Source organism: Drosophila biarmipes, chromosome 2L (assembly GCF_025231255.1).
Source record: "Drosophila biarmipes strain raj3 chromosome 2L, RU_DBia_V1.1, whole genome shotgun sequence".
NCBI classification, from domain to species: domain Eukaryota; kingdom Metazoa; phylum Arthropoda; class Insecta; order Diptera; family Drosophilidae; genus Drosophila; species Drosophila biarmipes.
Genome location: NC_066612.1, coordinates 19,377,269 through 19,402,047, shown reverse-complemented (window position 1 = coordinate 19,402,047; position 24,779 = coordinate 19,377,269). Strand labels below are relative to the sequence as shown.

The following is a 24,779-nucleotide window of genomic DNA, read 5'->3' as shown; positions in this document are numbered from 1 at the left end:
ACAGTGATAAAGTAAGCAGGCCTTGGCGCGGTCAGTAGTACCGCTACCGTCCGCTAGGTGCTGCGGCGCTGGCATAAGCGCCCATCTTTAGGTTAGTGTACTTATTAATATTTTCAAAGCTGGCGCAATTCAACAACCTAGCCAAGTTTCGCACCCGCCAGTGCTGCCACCCTTTGATCAAGCAGCAGTCAATCGATGACAATGGGACGCCAATCGACGCACCGATAGTCCAGGAATTGTCACCAAAAACAAGCAACCGATGCGAAAAGCATAACAGTTTGAAAGTCTGATAAAGTGCCCGAGATGAGCGCGTATTACCGGCGCGCGGCGCTGCGCAATAAGAGCCCCAGCCGGGGCTCCCTCGAGGCGGAGATGAACGAGTCCGGCTACACATCCTTCCGGGCGCTGCACAATTCCACCGCGGAGACGCCATTTTTATTGGAGGACGCTGACGGCGAGAACTGTCGCAATGCGTCCAACACCTCAATGATTCGGGGGCTGACCACGCCCAGTGGGAGCCAGGAGCAGGACCTCCACCCGAGCAAGCCATTTCCCCATTCCAAGTCGCGCTCCCAAAGGGAGGGCTCTGTGGATGTAGAGGAGCCCTTCTCGTTGACGCCTCGCCTTCAGGAGGCGCAGAGTCTGCCAAAGCGGCGCAAGAAACACTTCCAACCGCCGCACAGCAGCCCTAAGAAGTCCAAAAAGCTGCTCTTCCCCCAGCAGGAGCCACCGCCGCCGAAGAATCGGTTCTACGGCGGCGTGGAGAAGCTGGACATAGTGGCCAAGCTGGCCCAGAAACAACCTGCGCTGGATTGCATACTGCGTCATGTGGGCGCCCACACGCTGGACGTGATGACCCAGGTGTCGGCGGCCTGGAAGCAGGCCGTCTACCGCAGTCAGCGGGACTTGGAGCGCCTGCAGAACCACCGGCTCAAGCTAAGCCGTACCAAAGAGAATCACCAAGTGCCCAAGCGGCGCAGCCATGTGCCCAAGGCAAACCATACAGTGCCATTGCAGACCTCGAACCACAGCAGCCTGGCCAACAGTGCCGCCTCGCTAATGGACTCGGGCAACTTGAGCTTCCACATGATGGATGTGGATGCCGGACGGGTTCTGCGCGAGCAGTCGCAGCGCGTCAAATGCCCGCGCTGCGGACGGGGCAGTAGGGTCTTCATCAGCGAGGCGGCCAGGAGCGGCGACACTGCGTTGTCCCAGACGCTGCCCATCGGATACAACACCAGTACATTCCTCAGCTCGGGCGGACCGCCCCTCAAGCGCTTCTTGTCCCTGGATCTCGACGACATCAGGACCCCACCGCCAGCACCAGAATATAACTTTGCCGAGTGCACCAGCGTCATTTGCCAGTTTCGTTTTTGCGTCAACTGCCTGTCCAAGTCCCATCCCGGCGAGCGCTGCCTGGTCACCGAGCTGGACACGCCCTCCAAACTAATGATGCCCCGAGAGCGACTGACGCCGCCACAACGTCCCCAGAACCGCGATCCCAAGATCAGGAGGAAGAACTCGCTGAAACGTCTCTGCTTTTAGCTATAACATAGGCTTTTATTTACGTTTAGTATTCGATTTATTCAAATCTCATTAAGTCCGTATTATGTTCAGTGCATCAAGTTTCATTTTGTCATCACATACATTCTCATCGTTTTTAAATCGTTCACTGTAAGGTTTGTCGGAAATCTGTACCTCTGTGAGATTAATTATTTTTTACATATGCGAAATATAAACATTTTTATGATTAGAGCTTTAATCACTTGAAATTTAACCTTTTTTGCCAATGCATTTGGAGAAACTTTTCGCTTCTTAAATGGAATTCTGTTTTAAAGTAGCCAATAGAAGACCGGATTTAAATTATACGAATGGTAGGATTAGATTTTTTGTTAACATTTGACTTGAACTGTAATTGAATGACATGTTTAAAGAATTAGGACATTTAGTATGTTTTGATATATTTTGGATTTTAGTTTCAAAACTATTAGGATAGGTTTTTTTTCCAGTTCTAATTGTTTTCATTGATTTCATGCAGATTTTTTAATTAAAACAAAGAGGAAAAACTTTCTTAAATTCAAATTAGGTTTTCCATCAGCCGAATTCGGTTAGAATTTATTTGTACATCAATAAAAATTCCAACTGGCCTTAATGACCATGTTTCGTGAGTCTTCTCAATAGGACGGTTGCTGAAAAGGCTAATTATCCTTTTTTAGTGTATTTCTGAAAGGTTTGGTCACTTGCTACTGAAACGATAGCCTCGATAACTCTCAATATCAAAATACTCGATAAGTCGATAGCTATAACGTAAACACGTGTGGAGTGCGGTCGCCGCACGTTTTATTATTTTCGGATTTACTTTGGATATTGTTTAAAGAAAAGAACAGAAAGACAACCCAAGATGAGTACCGCGTTGGCCCAGCAGCTGCAGAAACTGACGGCGCCCCAGTCGTCGATTACTTTGGCGGACGCCCGGAGTCGCGCCTCCGTGCTCTTCGATCCCAAGGAGGCGGCCAAGAAGGACAGGCGCTCCATCTACAATATCGGCATAACAGGACTGCAAGAGCTTACAGAGTTCAATCCAGACTTTAAGGAGTTCCAGCTGACGCTCTTCGATGAGGCCACATTGACGCTGGAGCGATCCGTCGAGCTGCCGGAGGTCAACAAGATGCTGGACGCGGCCATTGGCAAGTTCCTGCGCCTGCTATCGCCCTACCTCCTGCTGCGCCCCGCCCATTTGGCCTTCGAGTGGCTGCTCCGACGGTTTCAGGTGCACGAGTACAACCGCCGCGATGTGATGGCCTTGATCCTGCCCTACCACGAGACCAAGATCTTCGTCATGATCCTACAGACCATGCGACTCCGGTCATCGGATGCCGACTGGTACTGGCTGCGTCCGCTTCAGCGTCCTGGCGTCTCGCTGGCCAAGACGACCATCATCAACAGGGCCTCCAACAATCCCGCCTTCCTGAGCTTCATCTGCCAGAGCACCCAGAAGGCGGTCAAGGAACTGGGTCCGAGAGCCCACCAACTGCAGGCCCAGATCAACTTCTATGCCACCGTCGTTGTGGGTGCCCTACAAACAGCTAAACCCCTGGAGGATTGGCACATCACCACTATTCTGGAGTCCTTGCTCCGCGGTCTGGTGTCTGATAACATCGATTTCATGGCTGCCGCCTATGTGATCGTCGCCCAGCTGGTTTCGCGCACCAAGCTGAAAAGCAAGGTCTGCAATGCCTTGTTGGATCGCGTAGCCAACTGCCCTTTCGAGAGGCTGCACAACGAGTCCCTGCTCCTGCTCGTGTGCATCTATGGCAAACAGAAGGCTGCTGTGCCACACTTTAAGCCAGAGACCGTCCTGAATCTCGTGGGCCAGAAGTGGCTCATCCCGGCTCTGGCTTCGCTGGCCAAAGGCAACATCGCCATTCAGTCCATCTGCATGCCACTTGTGACGGCAGCCGTGGTCGCCATTCGGGAGCAGGACCACGCCTCCAACTCGTGCAAACTGCTCCTGGACAACCTGCTCTCGGAAGTGCCAATGGCAAAGCCGACTGCCCAGGAACTAATCAAGTGAGTACTTCAAAAGCTTAAAAAATTCCTGAGTGTGCCTTAAAACTTGAATTTCTCAGTTGCTTTCTGGATACTTTTGTGGAGGCGGAGAGTAAGTTACCAGAGCCCATGGACACCACGCCACCCGAAAATGACGATACCATCGTAATTGATTCTGATGATGAGCCTGAGACGGAGAAGACTAGCTTTCAAACCTGGTATTCCGCTTACCTAGAAAAGATGGAGAGGCGCTATCCGGAAGCTTTTGACCTTAGTGTCAAAGAGGCTCTCAGAGCCGTATCCAGCACAAACAATCGCAAGAAGGCCTTAAAGTTGGCCTTAGGTAAGGAAAATAAAATGTCTACATTTTTGAATGGCTATCTAATAGTTTTCTCATTAGGTTTCCGACTCAACACCTCCGATGAAAAGGCAAAAAACGCATATGAGAAGCTCTACCACTACAGCGCTGACTGGCGTCTGAGTGCCGTACAACAACTGCTTAAAAACCTCAAGATAACTAAGAAGCGGGAGCGAAGCGTGAAGCTGCTGCAGGAATGTCTGCCTGACAGGATTAATGATGACAGTGGCGCTGTTGTGTCGGCGGTGCTCTCACTGACCACGGACGAGCTGAGCGAGATGCTGGGCCCTCTTCCCCTGGCCCAAACGCTGTGCCGTCTGTTACACCGCGCCCATTCCGAAAAGGAGCAGGAGTGGCAGTCTGTGGTTCCTCTGGCTGTTCAACACTTAACCTCAGCCACCGTTTGCGACTTCTACGACAAAAATCTGGTCTTACTGGCACTTATGCCGCTACTCTTCCCTGGAGAAGCTTTGGCGAAGCACGAGCACAAGGCTCTGCTGATCCTGCTCGGCAGTGATTTTGCCAGTAAAGTTCCATTTTTGGCAGACCTCAAAGTGAGCGCCGAATTTAGCGATTTTAAACCCAACGAGCATCGTCAGCACTTCTTGGATGTAATTGCGAGCAGCAGTGAGGAGTTACTCAGTCAAGAACGGGCACTACTTCAAAGCGTAGAGGATCATGGAGGAGAAGCCTTCATACAGGAAGCATCCCAGCTAACTCATCTCCTATTGCTGCTGACTGCCTACGCGAAGAGGAACCTTCAACCTCAGGAAAGCCTTCACATGCTGGAGAAAGTTGAGCTTTACAGTCGGCGCATCCAGTTCCGTGTGGTTACCGGAAATCGCAACACCCAGAATTTCGCCCCACTCCAATTGTATGTGGACTTCCTTTTGACTTTGGTTAAGAACACCAAATGGACAACTCTAGCTTCAACGCCTTGGAATCAGTTAACGGAGGAACTTCGTCTCTTTCTGCGGCTGTTGGAGACAATATGCGCCCAGGTCTTCTCGGAACGGGCCGATCAGCCAGAGCGTCAAGAGTGGACGCGTGCCCTGCAGCAAAGTTTCCAACTTATTCTGCCGAAGGCTCAAGACAAGCTGGATCTGCTGACCAACTTCTATATCTTCGAGCGACTGCCGGAGCTATGGCCTCGGGACTCGGACTATGCCGTGTTCCGTTTGCATGGTTTCCTGCTGTTGGACGCTGTTCTCTCCAACCCAAAATCCCAGCTAGAGTGCAGTCTGGTTCATGTGTTGCGGGTGGCCAACGCCTGCGGATCGCCCCTACAAACTCTGCGAGTACAGGCTCTCAACACCCTGCAGTTGATCAGCAATCGCAAACTTGTGTCCCATGTCGAGCAATTTGTGCGATCGTTGCTGCAGCGCAAGAGCGAGTTGGGCATGGATCACGAACAGTATGCCCTGATTCTATACACCATTCTGGAGCCAGAGAAGGCCACTGCCAAGGAGAAGCTGGTCCTGTCCAAGCTACGAAGAGCTGTTCTAGCATTGGCCTGCGATCCCGAGCAGCCGCCTATCAGTACTGCAGCTCTGCTTGCGGCCCTTAAGCACGTCAACGATGAGCATTTCCTATCCGAATTACTACCGCTGGGATTTGAATCCCTGAAGAAGATTACAGCGGGCGATGGCAACCAGCACATAAAACAGCTGCCGTGGCCTCATAACGAAATCTACAAGTCGGTGATGGAGAAGTTCGAGGGAAGTGTAGCAGTGAACGTCTTACTCCGTAAGGATCTAACTTGGAAGCTGTTCGAGGAGAGTTTCGCCCATCACGATACCTACGTTCAACTGGAGCAGAAGCTTCAACCTCTTCCCTGTGTCTTGTTGAATAGCCTGACACCGGAGACATTTGAGCAACTGCAGTCGAAGCATAAAGTGGCTTTCATCAAGCTGATCATAGAAGCAGCCACCAAGTCGGATAACGATAGCATTTTCCTGGCCAGTCATCGATTGCTGAAACGCTGCCGTTTGGAATGCCAGCCACTTGTGCCAATGCTGTTGGATATGGCTAAGAAGACGCCAGCCAGGCGAGGGACGGTAGTTACAACCAAACTGGATCTAACCAACCCAGCTTGGAAACACGGAATAACTCTTCTGGAGCTTCTGGAACACAAGAAGATATTGGTTGGTGCTGAGCTTTTGATTCCTCCGCTTTTCGATCTACTCGGGACATGTGTGAATTTGGACGAGCAGAGTTCCGTCGAATATCCAAAGCAGCTGTTCCTCTCCAGCTTGATGCACTGCTGCCAAACGGCCAAGTTGGCCGGAGTGCAGATTGTTAAGGCCGTGCCCGAAGCCCTCTTCCGCGTCGATTTTGCTGTGCAGGCTCTGAGGAACACACGCAATCCGCAGACTCAGCAGCACGCCCTGATCTTCCTGACCCACTGTGCCGCCATGTATCCGCAGCAGGTGCTGCTCAGGATCGTCGAGATCTTTACGTTCGTGGGATCCTCGGTCGCAAGACACGACGATGCCTTCAGTCTCCACATAATTCACAATGTGGTCGAGACTATTATACCCATACTGCTACTTAATACTGGACACAAAGAGCTGGTTATTCCTGTGCTCAAAGTGTTTGCTGATATATGCGTGGATGTGGCGGCCCATCGGAGACTGCCTCTTTATGCCACCCTGTTTCGAGTTCTTGAACCCAAAGAGCATCTCTGGCAGTTCTTGTGCATTGTATTTGAGAAACAAGTGCTTCTGGAGAATACCGCATCTACGGACAAATCCCGATTGGACTTTGCCCGTGAAGTAACGCTGATGTTTGAGGATCCCACGGTTGTTTTGCAGACGTGCATCAATCTGTTGGATTACCTGGCCAAGTTGCCGGCCAACAAGAGTGACCTTTCGGAGGGCAAAGGTTCCTCCTCGCCGGAACATGAGCTCTTTGACGCGCGCACCCGAACGTTTAAGCAGCTTCGCCACTACAAGTACCTAATAATTGACTTCCTCTCTGGAATCAGCAGCTGCGACGAATGGCAGGCGAAGATGAAAGTGCCCGATCCCCGTAAACTACTGCAGTGCTATCAGGAATTTATCCTAAAGGCGCTCGCTTATGTGGGCGTGGTTAATGCAGCGGTGGAAGCATCTAGCGATACGCCAAATCTAGAGAAGTTCTGGCGGGTGCTTGGAAACCATGCGCACGATGTTTTGGACAACGCCATCGCTCTACTGGCACCAGAACACTTCCTCAGCGTGATCACCGAACTATTGCAGCACGATCATTTGTATGTGCGCATCAAGGTGTTGGAGTTATTAGTGACCAAGTTGGGCCTCGCAAGCGAATACTTCCTGGAAACTGAAGCCAAACGCTTCGGTGTGCTCTTCGTCCCATTGCAGGACATCATCGACGGGATCCTGGAGGGCGGGTCTAGTAGCGCTCAGCAGGCTAAGCTGCAACAGACTGCGCTCCATGCTCTTCAGCTCTTGGCCTACCGCTTCGGACAAGAGTTCATCGAGGAGTGCCGCTCCCTACTGGCCACTCTGACCAAGATCACCAAGCGGCGGGCGAATGTGCCCAAGGCAGTGGTGGGCAATGTTGTGCTAACCCTAGTCGAGATCTGCGCAAGTCTCAAGGCCCATGCCTTAGCCCAGTTGCCCAAGTTCGCCCCGCAGCTTACCGAGCTTCTAAAGGAACAGGTTCACCAGATGGCCACGCTCAAACAAGGACCGGACTACGTCTGTTCAACCCTGGTCTCTGGTAAGTCCTGACAATCTATTAGGAAATATTTCTCTATTAAATTCTTCCCTTCATTTTCAGCTCTCCACAAGCTATTTCAGGCGTTGCCGCTCTTCCTGGGACCCTATTTGGTGGACATCATTGCTGGCTTGGCACGGCTCTCCGTGCAACTGGACAACCCCCTGCTGCTGCAGGATAAACGCGCCCAAGGGGTAAAGCAGCAACTTGGGGAAGTTTTTTCCGCGGTTGCCCAGGGCGTGCAGGTGCGCATCCTGGTTCCCAGTTGCGCAAACGCCTTCACCAGCCTATTAGAGGAGCAAGCTTATGATGAGTTGGCACAACTGATGCAGCAGCTCCTGCGCCAGGTCATTCGACACAATACCACGGCGCAAATGTATCCTGTTCAGGATTCACTTAGCGAGTTGTTCCTGCAAGCGCTTGATTTCCGTCTGCATGTACGTGGACGCAAACTGCAAAGGCAGCTGGTTTCAGATGTGGAGGCTGCCGTTGCCGAGACTTTTGTGACATGGATCCTAAAGTTGTCGGAGACGAGCTTCCGTCCCATGTACGCCCGTGTGCACAAGTGGGCGCTGGAGAGCAGATCGCGGGAAACGCGTCTCACCTACTTCCTGCTGACCAACCGGATCGCCGACGCTCTGAAATCCCTGTTTGTGCTCTTTGCCAGCGAATTTGTGGAAGACTCCTCGCGCTTACTAACGGAGGTCAATTCGATCCGCCCGGAATTCGAAGCCGGAGACACGGAAGATGATGTCGAGCTGTTGACAGCAGTCCTGAACACTCTGCATAGCGTTTTCTTATACTGCAGCGAGGACTTTATCAACGAGCACCGCTTCAACGCACTGATGTCGCCGTTGGTTGATCAGTTGGAGAACAATCTGGTGCTGGGCAATGATGCGCTGCAGCAAGTTCTCAGCAACAGCATCGCCCAGCTGGCGGCGGCCACCAACGATGTTATGTGGAAGCAGCTCAACAGCCAAGTGCTCCTCAAGACCCGCACCCCAACGCCCGAAGTGCGGATTTTGGCCTTCAACAGCTGCGTGGCTATCGCCCGCAAGCTGGGAGAGAGTTACGCACCCCTTCTGCCGGAGACAGTTCCCTTCATCGCCGAACTGCTAGAGGATGAGCACCAGCGCGTGGAGAAGAACACGCGCAGTGCGGTGCAGGAGCTGGAGACCATTCTTGGCGAGCCGGTGCAAAAGTATCTGTAGTTATGAAAGTGTTTATAGCAACTATAAAGTGTTAACTATATATTCTTATATGATCAAATAAAAATGTTCTTGTAATTTTCAAAAACTATTTTGTAAAATAACTAAATTACATGCCTAAAAATCAAGGAAGATTGTGCATTTTAAAAGGCTTAATAGACTACGACTTAAAAGACAATTAGTAGTTCATTAACTTAATCATTTATTTCGGAATGCAGTGTCCGCCTAAACTAGTGTACAATAAAAAAACAATCAACATTATTCTTGACACAACAGGGCGGCACTATGTGTTGTAGGTGTAGGAAATGGTGGGGATGTGGGCGTTGTTGAGAGTGTTGTCGTGCGTCTCCTTGTCTTCGGGGATCTCGGGATCCTCGCGCTCCTCCTCCTCGTCGATGATGCTGATATCGCGAATAGACGGACGGTGGCTGCGTCGCCAGCCGCTGAGATCCTGCGGCTGCTTGGTCTTGGTCAGCAGCTTGGTGCCCGTCACCGAGATCAGGATGGCTCCGAGTGGAGCTGTTAGCACGATGCTAAACACACAGATCGTCTGCACAATGTTCGCCCAGTTGCGTTCCTCGTCCGTGGCATCATCCCCGAGATGCTTCAGAGCCACTGGACCGAGGGCAGCCTGCACCGTGGCCTTGGCCATCCACGACAATCCCACAAAGAATTTCTCCTTGGTGTTGAGGCGATCGCCGAATGCAATGCCCGCCGTGGTAAAAATGCGGAGGATGGCGCCCGTGAAGATGCAGGCCGCTCCAATGGACACCGTGTGCGAGTCCAGCTCGCGTATCTTTACGGTGGCACCGGTCAGACCGAACAGGATTGGCTCGAAGATCATCCAGAAGATCTCGAAGGCAGTGGACACCGGATTGTCCTCCACATCCCAGCCGTCCTTGCACCAGAACAGGTTCGAAACGAAGGCGGAGAAGACAACAGCCAGGGGTCCGGCTCCCTCGAAGCCCAGCTCCTCACTGCCGTAGATGGCCATAAGGCCGCCGGTGAAGAGCAGCAGCGTTCGCAGAGGCACCACATAGGCGTCACCCTTCTCTGGAAAGATGCGGGCCAGCGATCCCCAGACGACGCCAAAGCCCAGGCCACCTAGAATGCAAACGGGAGCCTGGGCAATCTGGTAGGCCAGCCCCTTGTCCGAAAACATCACCGTGCTGATGATGCCGAAAATGGCCACCGACAGGGCATCATCCACTCCGGCCACAGCCACCACCAAGGTAGGAATACCTTTGGCCACGCCGTAGCCCTTGGTCCGCAGCCGGAACAGGCAGGGCACCACCACGGCCGGCGACACTGCAGCAATGATGGATCCCAGCAGGAAGGACCAGATCCACGGCAGATCCAGCAGGAAGTGCGACATCACGGCCATTACCACGGCCTCTACGCACCACGGGATGATGCCCAGCTTTAAGATCGTCTTGTACACCTTCTTGAAGGCCTCCGGCTCCATTTCGAGTCCAGCTCGAGTCAGGATTATGGTAAGAGCAAACTTGCGCAGGTGGGCCGTGACCTTGGAGAAGTCTCCATCGATATTCGCCCAGCCCACGTTCTGAGAATTATAGAAATGCGAAAAATCATTTTTAGTTGAGATTATATAAAGATTTCATCCCATATATTTTTGTTAAAAAAGAACGGAAGTTAACTTCGGCAAGCCTACGTTTGTATACCCTTGCAGTTACATAAAATAGTCAATAATTTTATTAAATTGAATTCAAAATTCTTAAAAATATAAAAATGTATATTCCCATATTATAAGATAATATGTATGTCAAAAAGCCACAAAGCTATAATTTGTTTCACATTATTTCCCACAAATTATCCGATCGTTCCTAACCCATCTATATGATATAGTCGTCCGATTTTAATAAAATTTTATTCGAAATTCAGAACTATTAAAAAAAGTTATTTTCAAGCTTATAAGGTTATATGATAAAAACACTAAAAATATCATTTTTATACCCTTGCAGAGGGTATAATGATTTCAGTCAGAAGTTTGCAACGCAGTAATGGAGACCCATAAAGTATATATATTCTTGATCAGCGTCACAAGACGAGTCGATCTAGCCATGTCCGTCTGTCCGTCTGTCCGACAGTCGTTTCTACGCAAACTTGTCTCTCAGTTTTAAAGCTATCGAACTGAAACTTTTCCAAAAGTCTTCTATTGCAGGTAGTATATAAGTCGGAACCAGCCGGATCGGACAACTATATCTTATAGCTCCCATAGGAACTATCGGGGAAAAAATTAAAAACAAATTATAGTTTTTTAACATATAACCTTCTAAGCTTGGAAATAACATCTTTTAATTAGTTCTGAAACTCGAATTAAATTTTATCAAAATCGGACGACTATATCATATAGCTCCCATAGGAACAATCGGAAAAGTAGTGGTAAAGTAGTATCTTTTGTGTTTTTTTAACATATAACCTTCTAAGCTTGGAAATAACATTTTTTATTTGGTTTTGAATTTCGAATTAAATTTTATAAAAATCGGACGACTATATCATATATCCCCCATAGGAACAATCGGAAAATTAGTGGTAAAATAATATATAACAAGTTATAGATTTGGTGCTTTATGACAAATAAGCTTCTTAGTTTGGAAATAACAAATATTTAAAATTCAAAATTAAACTTACTATTAAACTTGATTATAATTTCAGCTAATGATTTATTTGTAACTACTCACCTGGAAGAGAATGCCCACCAGGAGCATGCCAATTAGACGCGGCAAAGTAGTCAGCGATATCAGGTAGCCACCAAAATTCGCGGCAACAGTGAGAACGACCAGCCCGAAAAGCTGTCCTCCAGGGGCAGCCGAGTCGCCGATGATCACAAAAGCCGTGACCCAGATAAGAACACCTGCAATCCAGGAAGTATTTATAAAACTAAACAAAAAATGCTATACGTGATTACAATAATTGTGTGGGAACTCAGAGCGGAAATATTTAAATTGTAAATATATTCAATTATAAGAACTATTCATTCCGGTTTACTTAATATAAGAGATAAATTAATTTGTTTAAAGATTACGCAAGTCTAGGTATTATATGCAAAGATGGAATACCACGATATAAATAATCCCCCATTATTATAAACAGTTCTAAGAACGATAATGTGCCAAATCAGACAAAACTTTAGTCCAGTTTAACCCTTGGGAAAATAATATAAATAAAGATATTTAAAATATCGGTATGTTTTTATGAAAAATCGAATCATAAAAGTGTCTGCCCACTTACAACTAGTCAAATCACCACATTTTTATTTTAAGAAAACATTAACATCGTCTTTTCCGTTATTAAAGAATTCCCATAACAAATAAAATACCCGCAGAAAGTTAACTACCGCCACAGAAACTGCGGATTAAATTTATGCCAGCAGATTGCCACCAGAAAGAGCCACTGTTTCCCCCGAGTAAACGCTAACCTAGTGATATTTGCGTTAGCCAGTAGCTACCCCGCTTTCGAAAACCATTTCAATAGTTTACTTACCAATCAGGATAATGGAAACCAGGCGGGAGACCGTCCTGAAGGTGGGGCACAGTGGGTAGGGGAAGATCTTCTGCCAGAAGGGCGGCTCCCAGGACGCAGACGGCTCCTCGCCGCGGCACTTGAGGCAGAACGTGTACATCCAGGACTCCTCCACGTAGTTGGCCCCGCCATTGCTGCTGTCGCCCCCGGAGGTGTGTCCCATCTGGTGGCCATTGTACTTCGAATGCAGCACGTCCAGCGCATTCTGTCGATAGTTTTCTGCGAAACAAGGGGTATCGAAGCCATTATGAGTGCATATCATCAATATTATTCCGCTGAGTACAATAGCACCTAGTTCCCAGTTTACCAGGCCCCCGGAAAATTATCTCGTCAGCCATCATGGATCTCTAATTAGGTGATAACTATGGGCATAATATCATACCAGGGGGAATACGTCAAAGGCAAGACCTACGCAACAATATTGGCAGACGGTAGAGCCCATTCCCCCTCCTCGCTAATTGATTATGTTAACTGGAAAATGAAATAGACGCAGAAGCGCAGCCCCTGGTCAAACAGTCGCCCGAACCTGAGATATTTGCATTTTTCAACTGGCTAATATAAGCCGCAATCTCAACGAGACCATGTCAATGAGGTGCCGGCTCGATAGGAATCTTCCTATCATGCTCGTATTTAGGAGATACACATTAAGTAAACTCCAAATGTGCGGAAGTGTGTGTGATTGACCGACAGATATTGTTTACTCGATTCAATAGTATACCCGTCACCTTGGCGGGAAGAATTTTAGATAGGCGAACTCTAAATGAGACTTTGTAATTTATTTATTTATAATACTCATTTCTTATGTTTTCTCTGTCTACAAAAATATTAAAATATTTATCTGAATCCAATAAGTGACTTATTGATTTCACTGATTTTGTAGAGTATTTGCGCGTACACTTTTGGAATACAAGAAAGTTTTTTTTGCAATTGTATCTCTCAGAATAAAAATATAATCATTGAGTTCAATATAAAATTAAATTTAGTACGGCTCAAATATATAAAAAATATTTACGCATTTTTTCACGTTTTCGAAAGAATTTTTAGTTTTCTTTTTTTCATTCAGACGCCTGAGATAGAATTTTCAAAACGTGTTCACAGCGCAATACACCCTTGCACGCGTAAAATGTTAGCTCCAGACAATGTACGCCGCATACTTTGTAGAAACTTTAAATGCCATATCAAAAACCTCCCAAAATAAAAATAAATTTTATGCTGATAACAACTGAGCACCCACAAGAAAGCCTTTTGATCAGGGATCATACCACTTACCATAGCTATGAGTGGAGGCCCGGTCACTTTCGTTGTCATGGGGCACTGTGTCCTTCAGAATGCTCTTCCTTCGCGCCGGTCCAATGTCCGTGTGCGAGTGTGTGGAGGTCTGCGATGGGAATGCGAATCGAGGTTATTCCGACTGAACGACGAAACGGTATCAACTACTGAGCGTGAGCCCATAAATATTTTCATTAGGAAAATCCGTTTTTACGATGCACCCATCGCAATCGCCGTCGTCTAATGAACTCCCCACTCACCTGTGAAATTTTGCGCCTCGGGTTTTGCTCATAGGCGGGATTATCGTATCCAGCCCCGAGACCGCCAGTTCCTCCGATCGCTGGCGGATCGGAGATGATGCTGACCCGCCGCTTGGGCTGGCTCTCGATGACGATGGTGCTCTTGTGGGTGCCGTTGCCACTGCCATTCGAATTGGGCATGGGCACATCGCTGGGCACTGGGATCGGAGAAGGAGCTTTGGGGGCCGTCGGCGGGGTTATGGCCGCTGGAGCACCGCCGGCGGCGGGGTAGGGATCCTCGCGAGCTCCTGGTTCGCCCGTGGCCGTCATCGTCTTGTGGCTCTAGCGAATCGAAACGTTTATGATCAGCTATCGTTACTCGATCGAGGGTTTTATGGTTAGATTAATGGCTTTTTAAAGCTTACACTAAACATCGGACGCCGTATAAAACGTATAAAATTTTTAATAAGCAATGCGCGAGTTTTTACAACTATCTCGTTCGGCGTTTAGCAATGAAATAAATTCATTGCCACTCGGTGGCACTCCGCCAGCTGCAGGTGGACACACACACTCACGGGGGCCCTCACACACGGACACCTGCGGAGTACACTGAGGGAAACGGCGAGGCGCTAATTGAAAAGCCAAACAGCTTTTTAGCACAGTCAAGGCAGATAATATTGAGAGTTTTTCAAAACAGAATGGAGACAAATCGATTTTCGACAAATGCATTTATTTATTAACTATTATTGGTAAAATAATATTATAATATAATATTATAATAATAAGTATTTTGTGGTACTAATGTTTAATGAAATATGTATAAAAAGATTTGCTTTCGTGTATACTAAAATCCCTCGCTCTAGTTTAGAAGTGGTAAAATTAAGGTTTTAATTGATTTTTGAGTCCCATCAAGATCATCAGTTTATGAAAAACTTATAAAAACTTATATCTTTCAAGCCTGTTAACCCATTAAGTGAGCTAAAAGAACTAAGTTTGTGAATTTGTGTGTCCATTGAATTTTTAACTCCTTGGTGAACAGGTATTGTTAGATCCCATAATGGCCACTAAACAAATTAAATAATAAAATAAATGAGTGATATATGTAGACGTTTATTTTTCGCAGTGCCTTTGTGAACTCGTGCAAACGTTAAAGAATAACGTAAATATTAAATAAATATTGTAAAAACTCGTAAAACCTCAATAAAAATTAACAGCAATTAGCTTTAATTATATCACCGGACCGAAAAAGTGACACATGATATGGATATGTACTCATATCTCTTCCAGGCAGTATGTAAAAACCTGGTCGGTTCTCGCTTTGATGACCAAGAAGTTTTAGCCATTTGTTTGACGTTCAATTATGACGCGTTTTATCTAAATAAATGCACGTGAGCTGGGCTTAATTGTGTGCCTCTTTTCCCACTTTTTTGTCGCGTCGCGACGTCCCGAAATAATGAGGCTGAATTGATTATTTTATACATTCGGTGATTGTTTGTTTTTCGGGGCTTTCCGTTGTTTCTGCTATTTTTCGCTTCTGCGGCGAGGAGAACAAAATGTGACATCAAGTCATGCGGTTCGTTAGCTGAAATCAAACAAAGCCACAGGCATGTTGGTTGCCTGGCAAAATGTTGATTTAAAGTCGTTGTTTTTCGTATTCCTCCCCTAAAGCTGTTTGAAAGTTGCGTTACTCAATTTGCTAATTTATGGTCCACACAAAAGGTAGCAGCAATAGCAGGTGACAAGTCGGCCTGAAACGTTCAGGTGCCAAAGGAGGTGGAGATGATAGCACCCTTGGAAGGGGCCCTCGATGTATTCACCATAAAATAACTCGCTATTCAAGTGCGCTGATCTTATTCATTACAATTAGTTTGTCACCAAACAATGTGCAACATTGTGGACTTTGTTTACGCTCTGATTAGAGCACTAAATATAGACTAAAATGGGGAGAAAAGGGGAAGACAGTTGATGATATCGGGAAGGTTGGGGTAGGAAAGAGTCAATTTGCAATCACAACTGCATAATTGCCCAGACACGCTGGATGTTTTCAATTTTCGCCTCTAATTAGCGCCGGTTCAACAAAAAGTCCGCTATTGATATGAGTAATTTGCCGTGATAAAATTGTTTTAGACAATATTTATGCTTGGACAGTCACCCCAGGAGCGCGAACGCTCCGGATCTTCGGATACGATGTCCATCTTAATCTGGAGCGTTGGCTGAACACTGAAGAGACGCGGCTTTGGTTTTTTATTTCGTTTTTTGGGGCCTGCAGCTCTAATTGACGTGTGTCTGGTATCATACAGACCCGAGTTGACAAACTTTTCGACGCATCATCATCATCAGCACCATCATCAGGCTTATCATCGTCACGTGCTATCATGCGAACAAGTGGCGAACAAAGCGGCTTAATTAGCATTCGTGTGTCATCTGCTGGGGTTTTAAGCCTTATAAGCAAATGTATCTGGCTGTATAACCGTAAGTGTGCTTCGATAGGCTAATCCGTCCGCAGGTCATCTGCAGGGTGAATAACTCGGGGAATCCTCTGTTAGGAAATTCACTTGGGGGTTAGGGCTTTAATTGCTGTTTTTTGTAATCATTATAAGGCGATTAAGAATCATCACCGTATATGTAGGGATTTCTGGAAGGATGCCTATGCCTAGGAAGCATCCGGCAAGTATGATTTCATTTTTTAGAAATACCTTAGGAAAGTTCTCTGAGCATATACATTTGCTTACAGGCAGTTCGTGGATTTTAAAGTATGTCCCCTCCAAGGATTTTAATAAATTCTTTCTCTTTTATTTTAAATTTTTCAAATATTTAAAATTTGTTTTTAATATCTTTTAGGGTTTTTTATTTTCTGGATCTATACTTTTATTTATTTTCATCATTTAAAAAAGAATTCTGAACTGCTATTCGGTAAAATTTTTTTTTTAATGTGAAGTTATACCCAGCATTATATATTTTATTTAGTTTTTGTATCTGATCTGATTATTAACAAATAAAGTCTGTAAGTGCAGCTAATTGTTGTTTGGTATTCCTTGCCTTTTTGCCTAAGTCCCAGCGAATAAATTTTGCATTCAACTTGGCTTTCGTCGGTTTTGCCGCTCTTTGACCTTGCCGGAGGTTGCCCCTGCCCATCATTACTCCACCCCTTTGCACCCACACCAAAAGCGTTTTGCATTGCCAACGAATGAACAACAGCGTGGAACGATTCTACGTGACATGTTTGCAGATCGAATTGGCCAAGGCATAAGCAAATTCGAAGCACTTAGTTAGCTTGGGTCAGTCGGCCGAGGCGGTTGTGGGCCAGTTGGATAGCTGGACGGCTGGAGAGCCCGGATTGCTTAGCACGAGCACTGCCAAGCCATGTTTGGCCCAAAAGGTTTTCTTTTCCGAACACCTCGAGTCGATTGCACAATGGTTACGACCAAATGAGGGCCAAAGCATTTACATTTTTCACCGATTTTGAAACGGCGTTGCTGGGTTTGCTTTGGTATGGCTGGAGAGTCTAGAGTTGGCTTAGTATCAGCTACCGGTGACGTGCTCACTTTCAAACCCCGCCAGACAGCAAACGCATTTCTTTTCTACGATTTTCCTTTGCAATTGGCAATGTTGTTGTCCTCCATTGCTATTGTACTAAGGTAATCTAATCGATGGCTAGGAAACTGCTCAGCGTTAGATAATCAAAGGAGATAATAAGTTTCGCATTCTTACACAATTAATCCCCCAAGCACTTGAGGACAGGGAGCGTGTAAATTTTGAGAACAATTCACTTGAATCACCACGAATTCAAATGGAGGGAAACTTTAGCGGGCCATTTGTGCGGATTGTTATCACGGAGAGTCACATGCGGCCAACTGGCAGATACGATGATATTGGACACTTGGCTAATCTCCCCTGGGCTTTTTCCGGTTACGATTAGCCAGTTATAGGGCGCTGTTAATTAAGTGTAGCTGTGAGGTTGCTCAGTGAATTTATGATTGTAAATAATATAATAATATTTTTCATTTGTTATTTATAGTATTCTCGTCTCCAATAATCGTAATGCGAGGTAGTATATAATAATAAAGTAATATACCCATATAAAAGTGTTTACTATAGTATTCTCGTCTCCAACCAAACTGGTTTCTTAATGCGAAATAAGAAAGAAATTTTAAACAGCCCTAGGATGTGTACCAAATATCAGAATATTTATTTAGATCAGAATTATAATTTGGAATAAAATTAATTTGGCGGAATTTTGCGATGAAAACAAATTACTTTCCATGCCATAATAATACACCCAGATAATAAAGTACTTACAATAAAAAAACGTTTTATGTCCCTCTTTTTTTGTTACTATAATCTTCAAGAACGTCGTTTATACAAATAAAACAATAACATCATATAATGAATTGTTTACTATAAAAAAAAAGTTTTATGTTCCACTTTTCTTATTTCTTGTCTCCAATAATCGTAAAGCGACATTATAAAATAATATAATAATAATATAGTAATAATATTCCGTATGATAAACCGTTTTTAAATACAACGGTTTTATTTTATCATTTATAATAATTGTATCTTTATATCCTTGAGCATATATTAATGACAAATTCCAATTTTAAGCAAAAAATATTTGTTCGATTTCCAACGCTTAACTGTTTACTAGGTATAAACAATATTTCTAGGAATATTTTTAAGAACCCGATGATATCGGTTATTTTTCCTGATGAGACCAGTTCAAAGCACTCTTAATTGGGTGTCAATAAAACCGAGTTTATTACCACGTATTGGGGCCTGACTGTACAACTTCATTGACTGACGTCAAGGAAGAGGTTCTCCAACTCTCAGCTCCATTTTCGCGGTTCAATTGATCAATTATGGCACTACCCAAAGAAATTTAAGGAGAATTCTTTAAATAGAGCTCGATTGAAGTTATCAAGTGGTAGATGGCATCGGTCGAGTCTTTTATTGCAGCTGGCTTTCGATGGAGCCATTCGGGGCCAAGCTTTCACGGAGTTATCTCAGGTTGTAAATTTGCATTAATTTATAGCAAATATAAAAGACTTTTCAATGATTGATCGCAGCATGTAGAAAATCCGTATAATATGTTATGTTAGCAGCTTATCTGACAAACCCACTCGGTCGATAGCAAAGGGCGATATACCGAAAAGATTTAGCCATAAAGATCGAATCGGGGAAAAAGGAAAATAAAAATCCACCAAGCACTCGAGTGAGCCGATCATAAAAATCGAATGGCTATCGCTTGGCGGGTCGATAAGGGGGCGGTGGGAGGCGGGTGGTGCTCGGGAACCCCTTATCGTTCCGCCGGATGAGTTAATTGGCTTGTATTGCCCTACTACTCCAACTACCGTGTGGCAAAGTGTGAATTGTGATTGATTCCGAATGCTAAATACGCAGACGGATCGGGTCGGTTCGCTTTTAAATTGCTTTCCCGATTGCAATCGGATCGCGAAATGTGTTTGATTACTCCACTTAGGAGTGTTTCATTAACAGACCCACTCCACTCGAATATCAATCAGCCATGAATGTTATTTCTATATGATCGGTTTCGGTTTCGGAGCGGTTGTGGTTTCGATTTCATTTTCGTTGTCGTTCAGCCCTGTCTTGTTTTGGGACCACTCAGGTGGTCTTGTGTTTATCTCCCGCTCCTCACTTGCTGGGAATTGTTTATTAAAACATTATCAATATCTGTAATCCGTCGGATCCACTTCACTCTGTTCCACACTCGTTTTGTCTGGCTCTGGCCTTTGTCATTAGTCGCGTTGACAACCGCTAATTGTGGTAAGTGTTTATTGGCCCAATTTTCGAGGTGTAAGATAAGATTCGTTCTGGGTTTCTCTTTTAATTATGCATGTATTTCCTTTACATTTAGTAGGTCCGCCCTATCACAGGCCTCTCGGTGCGACTTCCCCTGTTTATCTAGACCTAATTGTGAACCTATATAACGAGTATTTTGGAGATGTATTCGACGGATTCAACTTTATGGGTGGTATTTTTATAACCATATTAAAGTGATTTTCTGGCACGCGGCATTGTTTGATCTGAGTCTCATACAAAAAAATGGGTATACTAAGATTTTTAACTTTATTTTACAAATAAACAAAATTATTTAATATTTTAGTTATATATGTGGCTATAGTTATATATAAAACAGGCTTAAAAATGGTGGAAAATATTTAATGGCAGGTAAAAGGATTTCATTACAAAACTTATCGAAAACAATTATTTTTTTACCATTCTGATCTGAGGAAATATTCTGATTACTGTATAAGATATAAAATATATTTGGTACCGTTCCACGCACTGCGTAATTATTTTTTCTTATTTCGCGTTAATTTTTCCCGTTCCGAACCAATTTAATATTCTGGAACTGGTTCACTGCTTACATTAACGGATTAACCCGCTTGAGGTACTCGATTTAAAGCATTTTAAATTATGATACAATTGGTGGCACTGCAAATTGGTTTTCCTCATGCGATAAAATACTCTTATGCATTCGTTTCGAGTTCATTAAGAAATCATTCACATTTCATTAATTTCGGCCAATATGCAAATGCGCAGCAAAACGTAAACAAAGTGAAGTATATGAACCAAATTAATAACAGCTCAAAGTCGCAAGCGGGCGTTTTAATCATAAGCGAGTGTAATTTGCATTTGCACTTGTGTTTTAATTTTGTCTGGCATTTAATTGGAGTCCCCTTAAAACAGCACGTTCAGTCGGGTATGTGAGCCATCTTAAGTATTTTCTTTATGACAGCCACCGAACTTGAAGGTGGAAATAAGTCGAAACCTACTTTGTATTCAGATGGCGGGCAGAAAATTAGACAACTTTCGTTGATGTCCCCAATCTCTTCGGCACTTTGTCACTTTTCGCTCTTCCCGCTGGATCCCACTTCACTTTTGTTTCCCGGTAGCGTGGGTGGTGTCAATTAAGAATCCGAAGTCGCTCTGCGGAAACTTTTACTTTCGTATTCACTCAATGCGATCCATGGAAACGAGGTACTGAGAACTGAGCCGAAGACGAAGACGATGCGCAACCTGCTTATAAAGACGACTAACCCGCTGCAAATTCCTGCAGTCGTTTTATAGGCACACAGGGCTCTGTAAGCACGATCGCAAGAATTGAATCGAATCAAAACCGCTCTCCACACTCACTCAGTACTCACCCATCCATTCACTCTCCCAATTCCCGATTCTCCGAGTCGCACGAAGCCATATTCGCTGTAAGTCCGTCCATCTTATCTTCTTGTACGATCCCAAACGATCCCATACGATCCACCCACCTGAACATGAAGGTGGGCCAAAGCCCGCTCTTTGGATGGGGCGTAAATCAAGTCGATCGGTAGCCAATAGTGTAAGCCATCTATATGGCTATTTGCCACTGCACTGCTATATCTCTAGCCGAAGGCCCGCCGGCCGTACTACGACCAATAAAATGGTCAACAAAATAATTTCGACGCTTCCCCAGCCACTTGGCACATTGCTTGGCTATAAATTCAGTTCAGAATTTACCATGGCGAATGCAATGTCATAACTTGAGCACTGTACTTGGCGGTGTGAAAATATACATTATTTATATGGCCCAATATATGACACGAAGAAGTATGCAATAAATAAGTGATTGATGACTCCAGATAACGGTTGGTTTTTCTTTAATTAGTCAGTCCTGAAGCGTTCAATCAATCGAAAATCGAAAGCGTTTGATGGCTTTATGGCCGGTCTAATCGATTCACATTGATATGGTCGCGACTCTATGTTTTACCTATCATCTGATCAGCTTTCGAGGGGATTTGGCAAGCGAATTTGTTAATTGACCGTCTAATTGATTTTAATTTATAATCTTTAGGCTTGCTTATTTATAATTCCGAAAGATCCCTAACACCTAAAACCCTCACCAAATATTTAACTAGATTAATCATTCGGAATAGGCAAACATAAACAAAACTGTACGTTTATTTGCTTATCATTTGCATAATACCCAAATGGATGATTTTCGTTTATTTACCTTGGCTAATTCTTACTGACAAATCATGATACATCCAGAAACTGATAAAAATACGAAGCTTTCTTCGCCACAGACAGAGCATAGTATTCCTTTGATATCTGCGCCATAAACCGTGTTTATGTCCATAAACTCTTCAAAGATTTCCATTGCAATTCACTTGGGTAAACTAATTGTGATTAGCGCTGTATAAGTACATGATACGAGTTTTTATGGAAAAAACATTGTTATTCACAAAGAGAACGCAAAAATGTGCTTTCAATTGATTATGTCGTTCAAATTATTATTGTCATTCCCAGCACGAGATTATTATTATTGTATAAATCTGATTTTTACCCGCATAAAGCGAGGTCTGCGTACCATTCACTCTTGGCATTTAATATTTATTGTAAATTTGTTTATCTAATTTCCGGCAATATATTTACCTATTTTCTGTCTATCTGCATATTGTTTTCGCACTCCCATACCCCGCTCATTCAGCCACCGTAAATGGCCGAAATCAATTCAATTCAAACAATCCGCAAAATTGCAGAAATGTATAAACTTTTCGCATGGAACTTCTCTAATTATTTGAGTGGCAAGCGGCAACCGTAAAATGCGTCAGGGCAAAGAGGTGGCTGGGTCAGGGATTTGTCTGGGGTCTCCATAAATTAACTTTTGCCGAAATTACAAACATTTTACCCATTAAAACCCAAATCACGGCGCCCAGCACCCCCTCGATGGAGACACACAGCATACATATCCCGGGATCGCTGAACGGGAATGGAGCAATTTCAATTAAAGCTAATTACAACCAATATCGACTGCCAACAATGTCAGGCATCAAATGCGACGAAGCCACCCAAGAGGAGCCAGCTCGGCTGGTTGGATGGAAGCCGGGCTAGTGTCATGTCGACTGGATTGTGCACTGAGAGAAACTGCGAAGATCGCAAGCGCACAAGGTGTCACTCAATGTCGCAGCGCATCCTGCCTGCGGGCAGAGAGTCCTGGGCGACAGGGGGTTCCCTAAGTAAGTGTTGTTGCCATTGTAACCGCCAGCCACTGAAATGTGGTCGTTCGGGTGAACCTCAGTCTACACTCATTTCTTAGCACCTACTTTCACCATCCTAATGTGACGAAATAATAATGTTCCAAATTAGAAATGTATTTTATGCTAGTCATTTATATATTTTAAAATAAATATGTGAGTCTTATAAGACTCTTAAGATGGACCTCCCGTACACAAAATAAATTCTATAAGTTTTTAAAATATAAGTTCGTTTTATTTGAAAAAACATCAGCTTTTAAAAAATATATTAAAAAAAATAAATATAATATGTTATATGTTTAGAATAATGGTTCCTCTTTTTAATAAACTTAATAATATTTTCAAAACATTTAATATGATTTTATTTTACAAAATCTAAATCCTGTCGTCAGTTTGTAAAAGTATATTTGTTGCAACATATTAAATATAAATAATCTGGACCAGTACCAGCAGGATTTTTTGACGCCGTAAAACACCTGTCTTTCGATAATATTAAAGCTCATCACTCATACGCCATGTGCACGAGCACACAACATTCTTCAACGTTGGGACGATAAGCATGTTGAAAAATTATTATAAGCTAGAATTTAAATGTGTTAAGAAAAACACACCTTTTTGTCTTTAAGACTAAATTCTTGCAATTTTATCCGTAAGAGGTCCACCCTAGAGGACATACGTGGGCGGCTGCTGCTTGAGGGTCCAAAGGCTAGTGTCTGAATTTGAGTCACAGCCCGTTGCAAATGCTGCCGTTGTTGTCGTGGAATAATTAAAGCAAATTTGCACTTCAGACAGTCGCCCGTGGAAAAACAAGGCAAACATCTCAGCACCCAACACTGGCGACCCACAACAAGAGCGGAGCCAAATCACCAGACCCAGGTACAATCGAGGATACCGCCTTCTAAGGAACAACAGAAACAAACAGCAGAGGAGTCTCGAGGATAAGTGATTCGACTCAAAAATACCTGGCCCAACGAAGTATTGCATACTTTAGGGCGCATAAACCTCTGTCAATATTTTTCTGAACATATTTATTTAATTTCGAAACACTTTCGCGGAATTTCCTTATATAATAATATGTCCTTATATATAATAGTACAATAGGTTTAATAATTTTTTATAATTTATTCAGTACAGAAAACCTAAGTCCTCTTGTGCTTACGGTTTCACATCATGTCATACCACGACTACTATTTTACTTTGATTCGTGATCATTTCTCTTAGGTTACTCAGATCGTCCTGACTTTGGACGCCTATCTTGTAGTTCCACCGACCCTTATATACCTTTTCATTATCAAAATACCGGCTATAACAACAACACCCCAGCTGCCACTGCCAACATCAACAAGAAAGGGGTGCTCGAAAGTGCTTCGAGGACTCGTACCTCCTACAACGACAAAGGCAACAACAGCAATGCAGGACAAAACGCCAGTCAGCCGGGGAAGTACGCAAAAAATGTCTATATGTACTACGCAAGGCAAGGTACGAGTACGCGTATGTATGTTTGTGCTGGCATAATATGGAACAGAGCCAGCACACAAAAACAATACCAGTGAGTGCCACAGAGCCTTGCAACAGGAGCGGTTCAAATGAAGTTTAAATATTTTATAGTAGTACTAATATTGAAACCATATTTCCTTTCTCCGCGATAAACTAGAATGGAAAAAAGCAAGGTAAAAGCAATTTCATTTATATTGGTAATATCACGTATACGTAAGTGCGTATACTTAATTTTTTTTGGAAACAAGGAAAAAATACTGTTTACTTTATTTAAAATTTTAACTTTTTTGTTAGGAGCTTTTTTCAAATAACTTGCATGATAATAAAATATATAGATTCATTTAAATCATTCTACAATTTTTTT

General features: G+C 44.3%; 3 protein-coding genes and 1 long non-coding RNA gene across 7 annotated transcripts in view; 3 read left to right on the top strand and 1 right to left on the bottom strand.

Annotated features, from left to right (window-relative positions):
- LOC108033781 (sodium/hydrogen exchanger 9B2) overlaps window positions 1-20,936 on the bottom strand; it is an 87,236-nt gene extending 66,300 nt beyond the window's left edge. Inside the window, exons 1-6 of one of the 3 annotated variants that reach the window (XM_017108383.3) lie at window positions 20,684-20,936; window positions 13,908-14,228; window positions 13,648-13,756; window positions 12,340-12,597; window positions 11,538-11,710; window positions 9,021-10,399 (exon numbers count right to left, since the gene is read on the bottom strand). In XM_017108383.3, the coding sequence (XP_016963872.1) occupies window positions 9,119-10,399; window positions 11,538-11,710; window positions 12,340-12,597; window positions 13,648-13,756; window positions 13,908-14,216 (2,130 nt within the window). In that variant the 5' untranslated portion in view covers window positions 14,217-14,228; window positions 20,684-20,936 and the 3' untranslated portion in view covers window positions 9,021-9,118. Of the gene's footprint in view, window positions 1-9,020; window positions 10,400-11,537; window positions 11,711-12,339; window positions 12,598-13,647; window positions 13,757-13,907; window positions 14,229-14,311; window positions 14,416-20,683 lie in introns of those variants that run through there. The other 2 variants (XM_044094596.2, XM_050885155.1) reach the window with 2 other exon arrangements.
- On the top strand, window positions 211-1,762 carry LOC108034294 (uncharacterized). Its single transcript, XM_017109155.3, has one exon. The coding sequence runs from the start codon at window positions 304-306 to the stop codon at window positions 1,543-1,545; it is 1,242 nt and encodes a 413-aa protein (XP_016964644.1). The 5' UTR covers window positions 211-303; the 3' UTR covers window positions 1,546-1,762.
- Window positions 2,300-8,923, top strand: LOC108033779 (HEAT repeat-containing protein 1 homolog). Its single transcript, XM_017108381.3, has 4 exons — window positions 2,300-3,570; window positions 3,630-3,892; window positions 3,950-7,630; window positions 7,691-8,923. The coding sequence occupies exons 1-4, from the start codon at window positions 2,402-2,404 to the stop codon at window positions 8,836-8,838; spliced, it is 6,261 nt and encodes a 2,086-aa protein (XP_016963870.1). The 5' UTR covers window positions 2,300-2,401; the 3' UTR covers window positions 8,839-8,923.
- Window positions 15,434-16,899, top strand: LOC122818874 (uncharacterized). 2 transcript variants are annotated; one of them, XR_006368358.2, is made up of 3 exons: window positions 15,434-16,557; window positions 16,621-16,639; window positions 16,728-16,899. It is a non-coding gene; the product is annotated as an uncharacterized LOC122818874 (long non-coding RNA). The 2 variants fall into 2 exon arrangements; XR_007763420.1 differs by having other exon boundaries at window positions 16,621-16,899.
- Window positions 20,937-24,779: the final 3,843 nt, after the last annotated feature.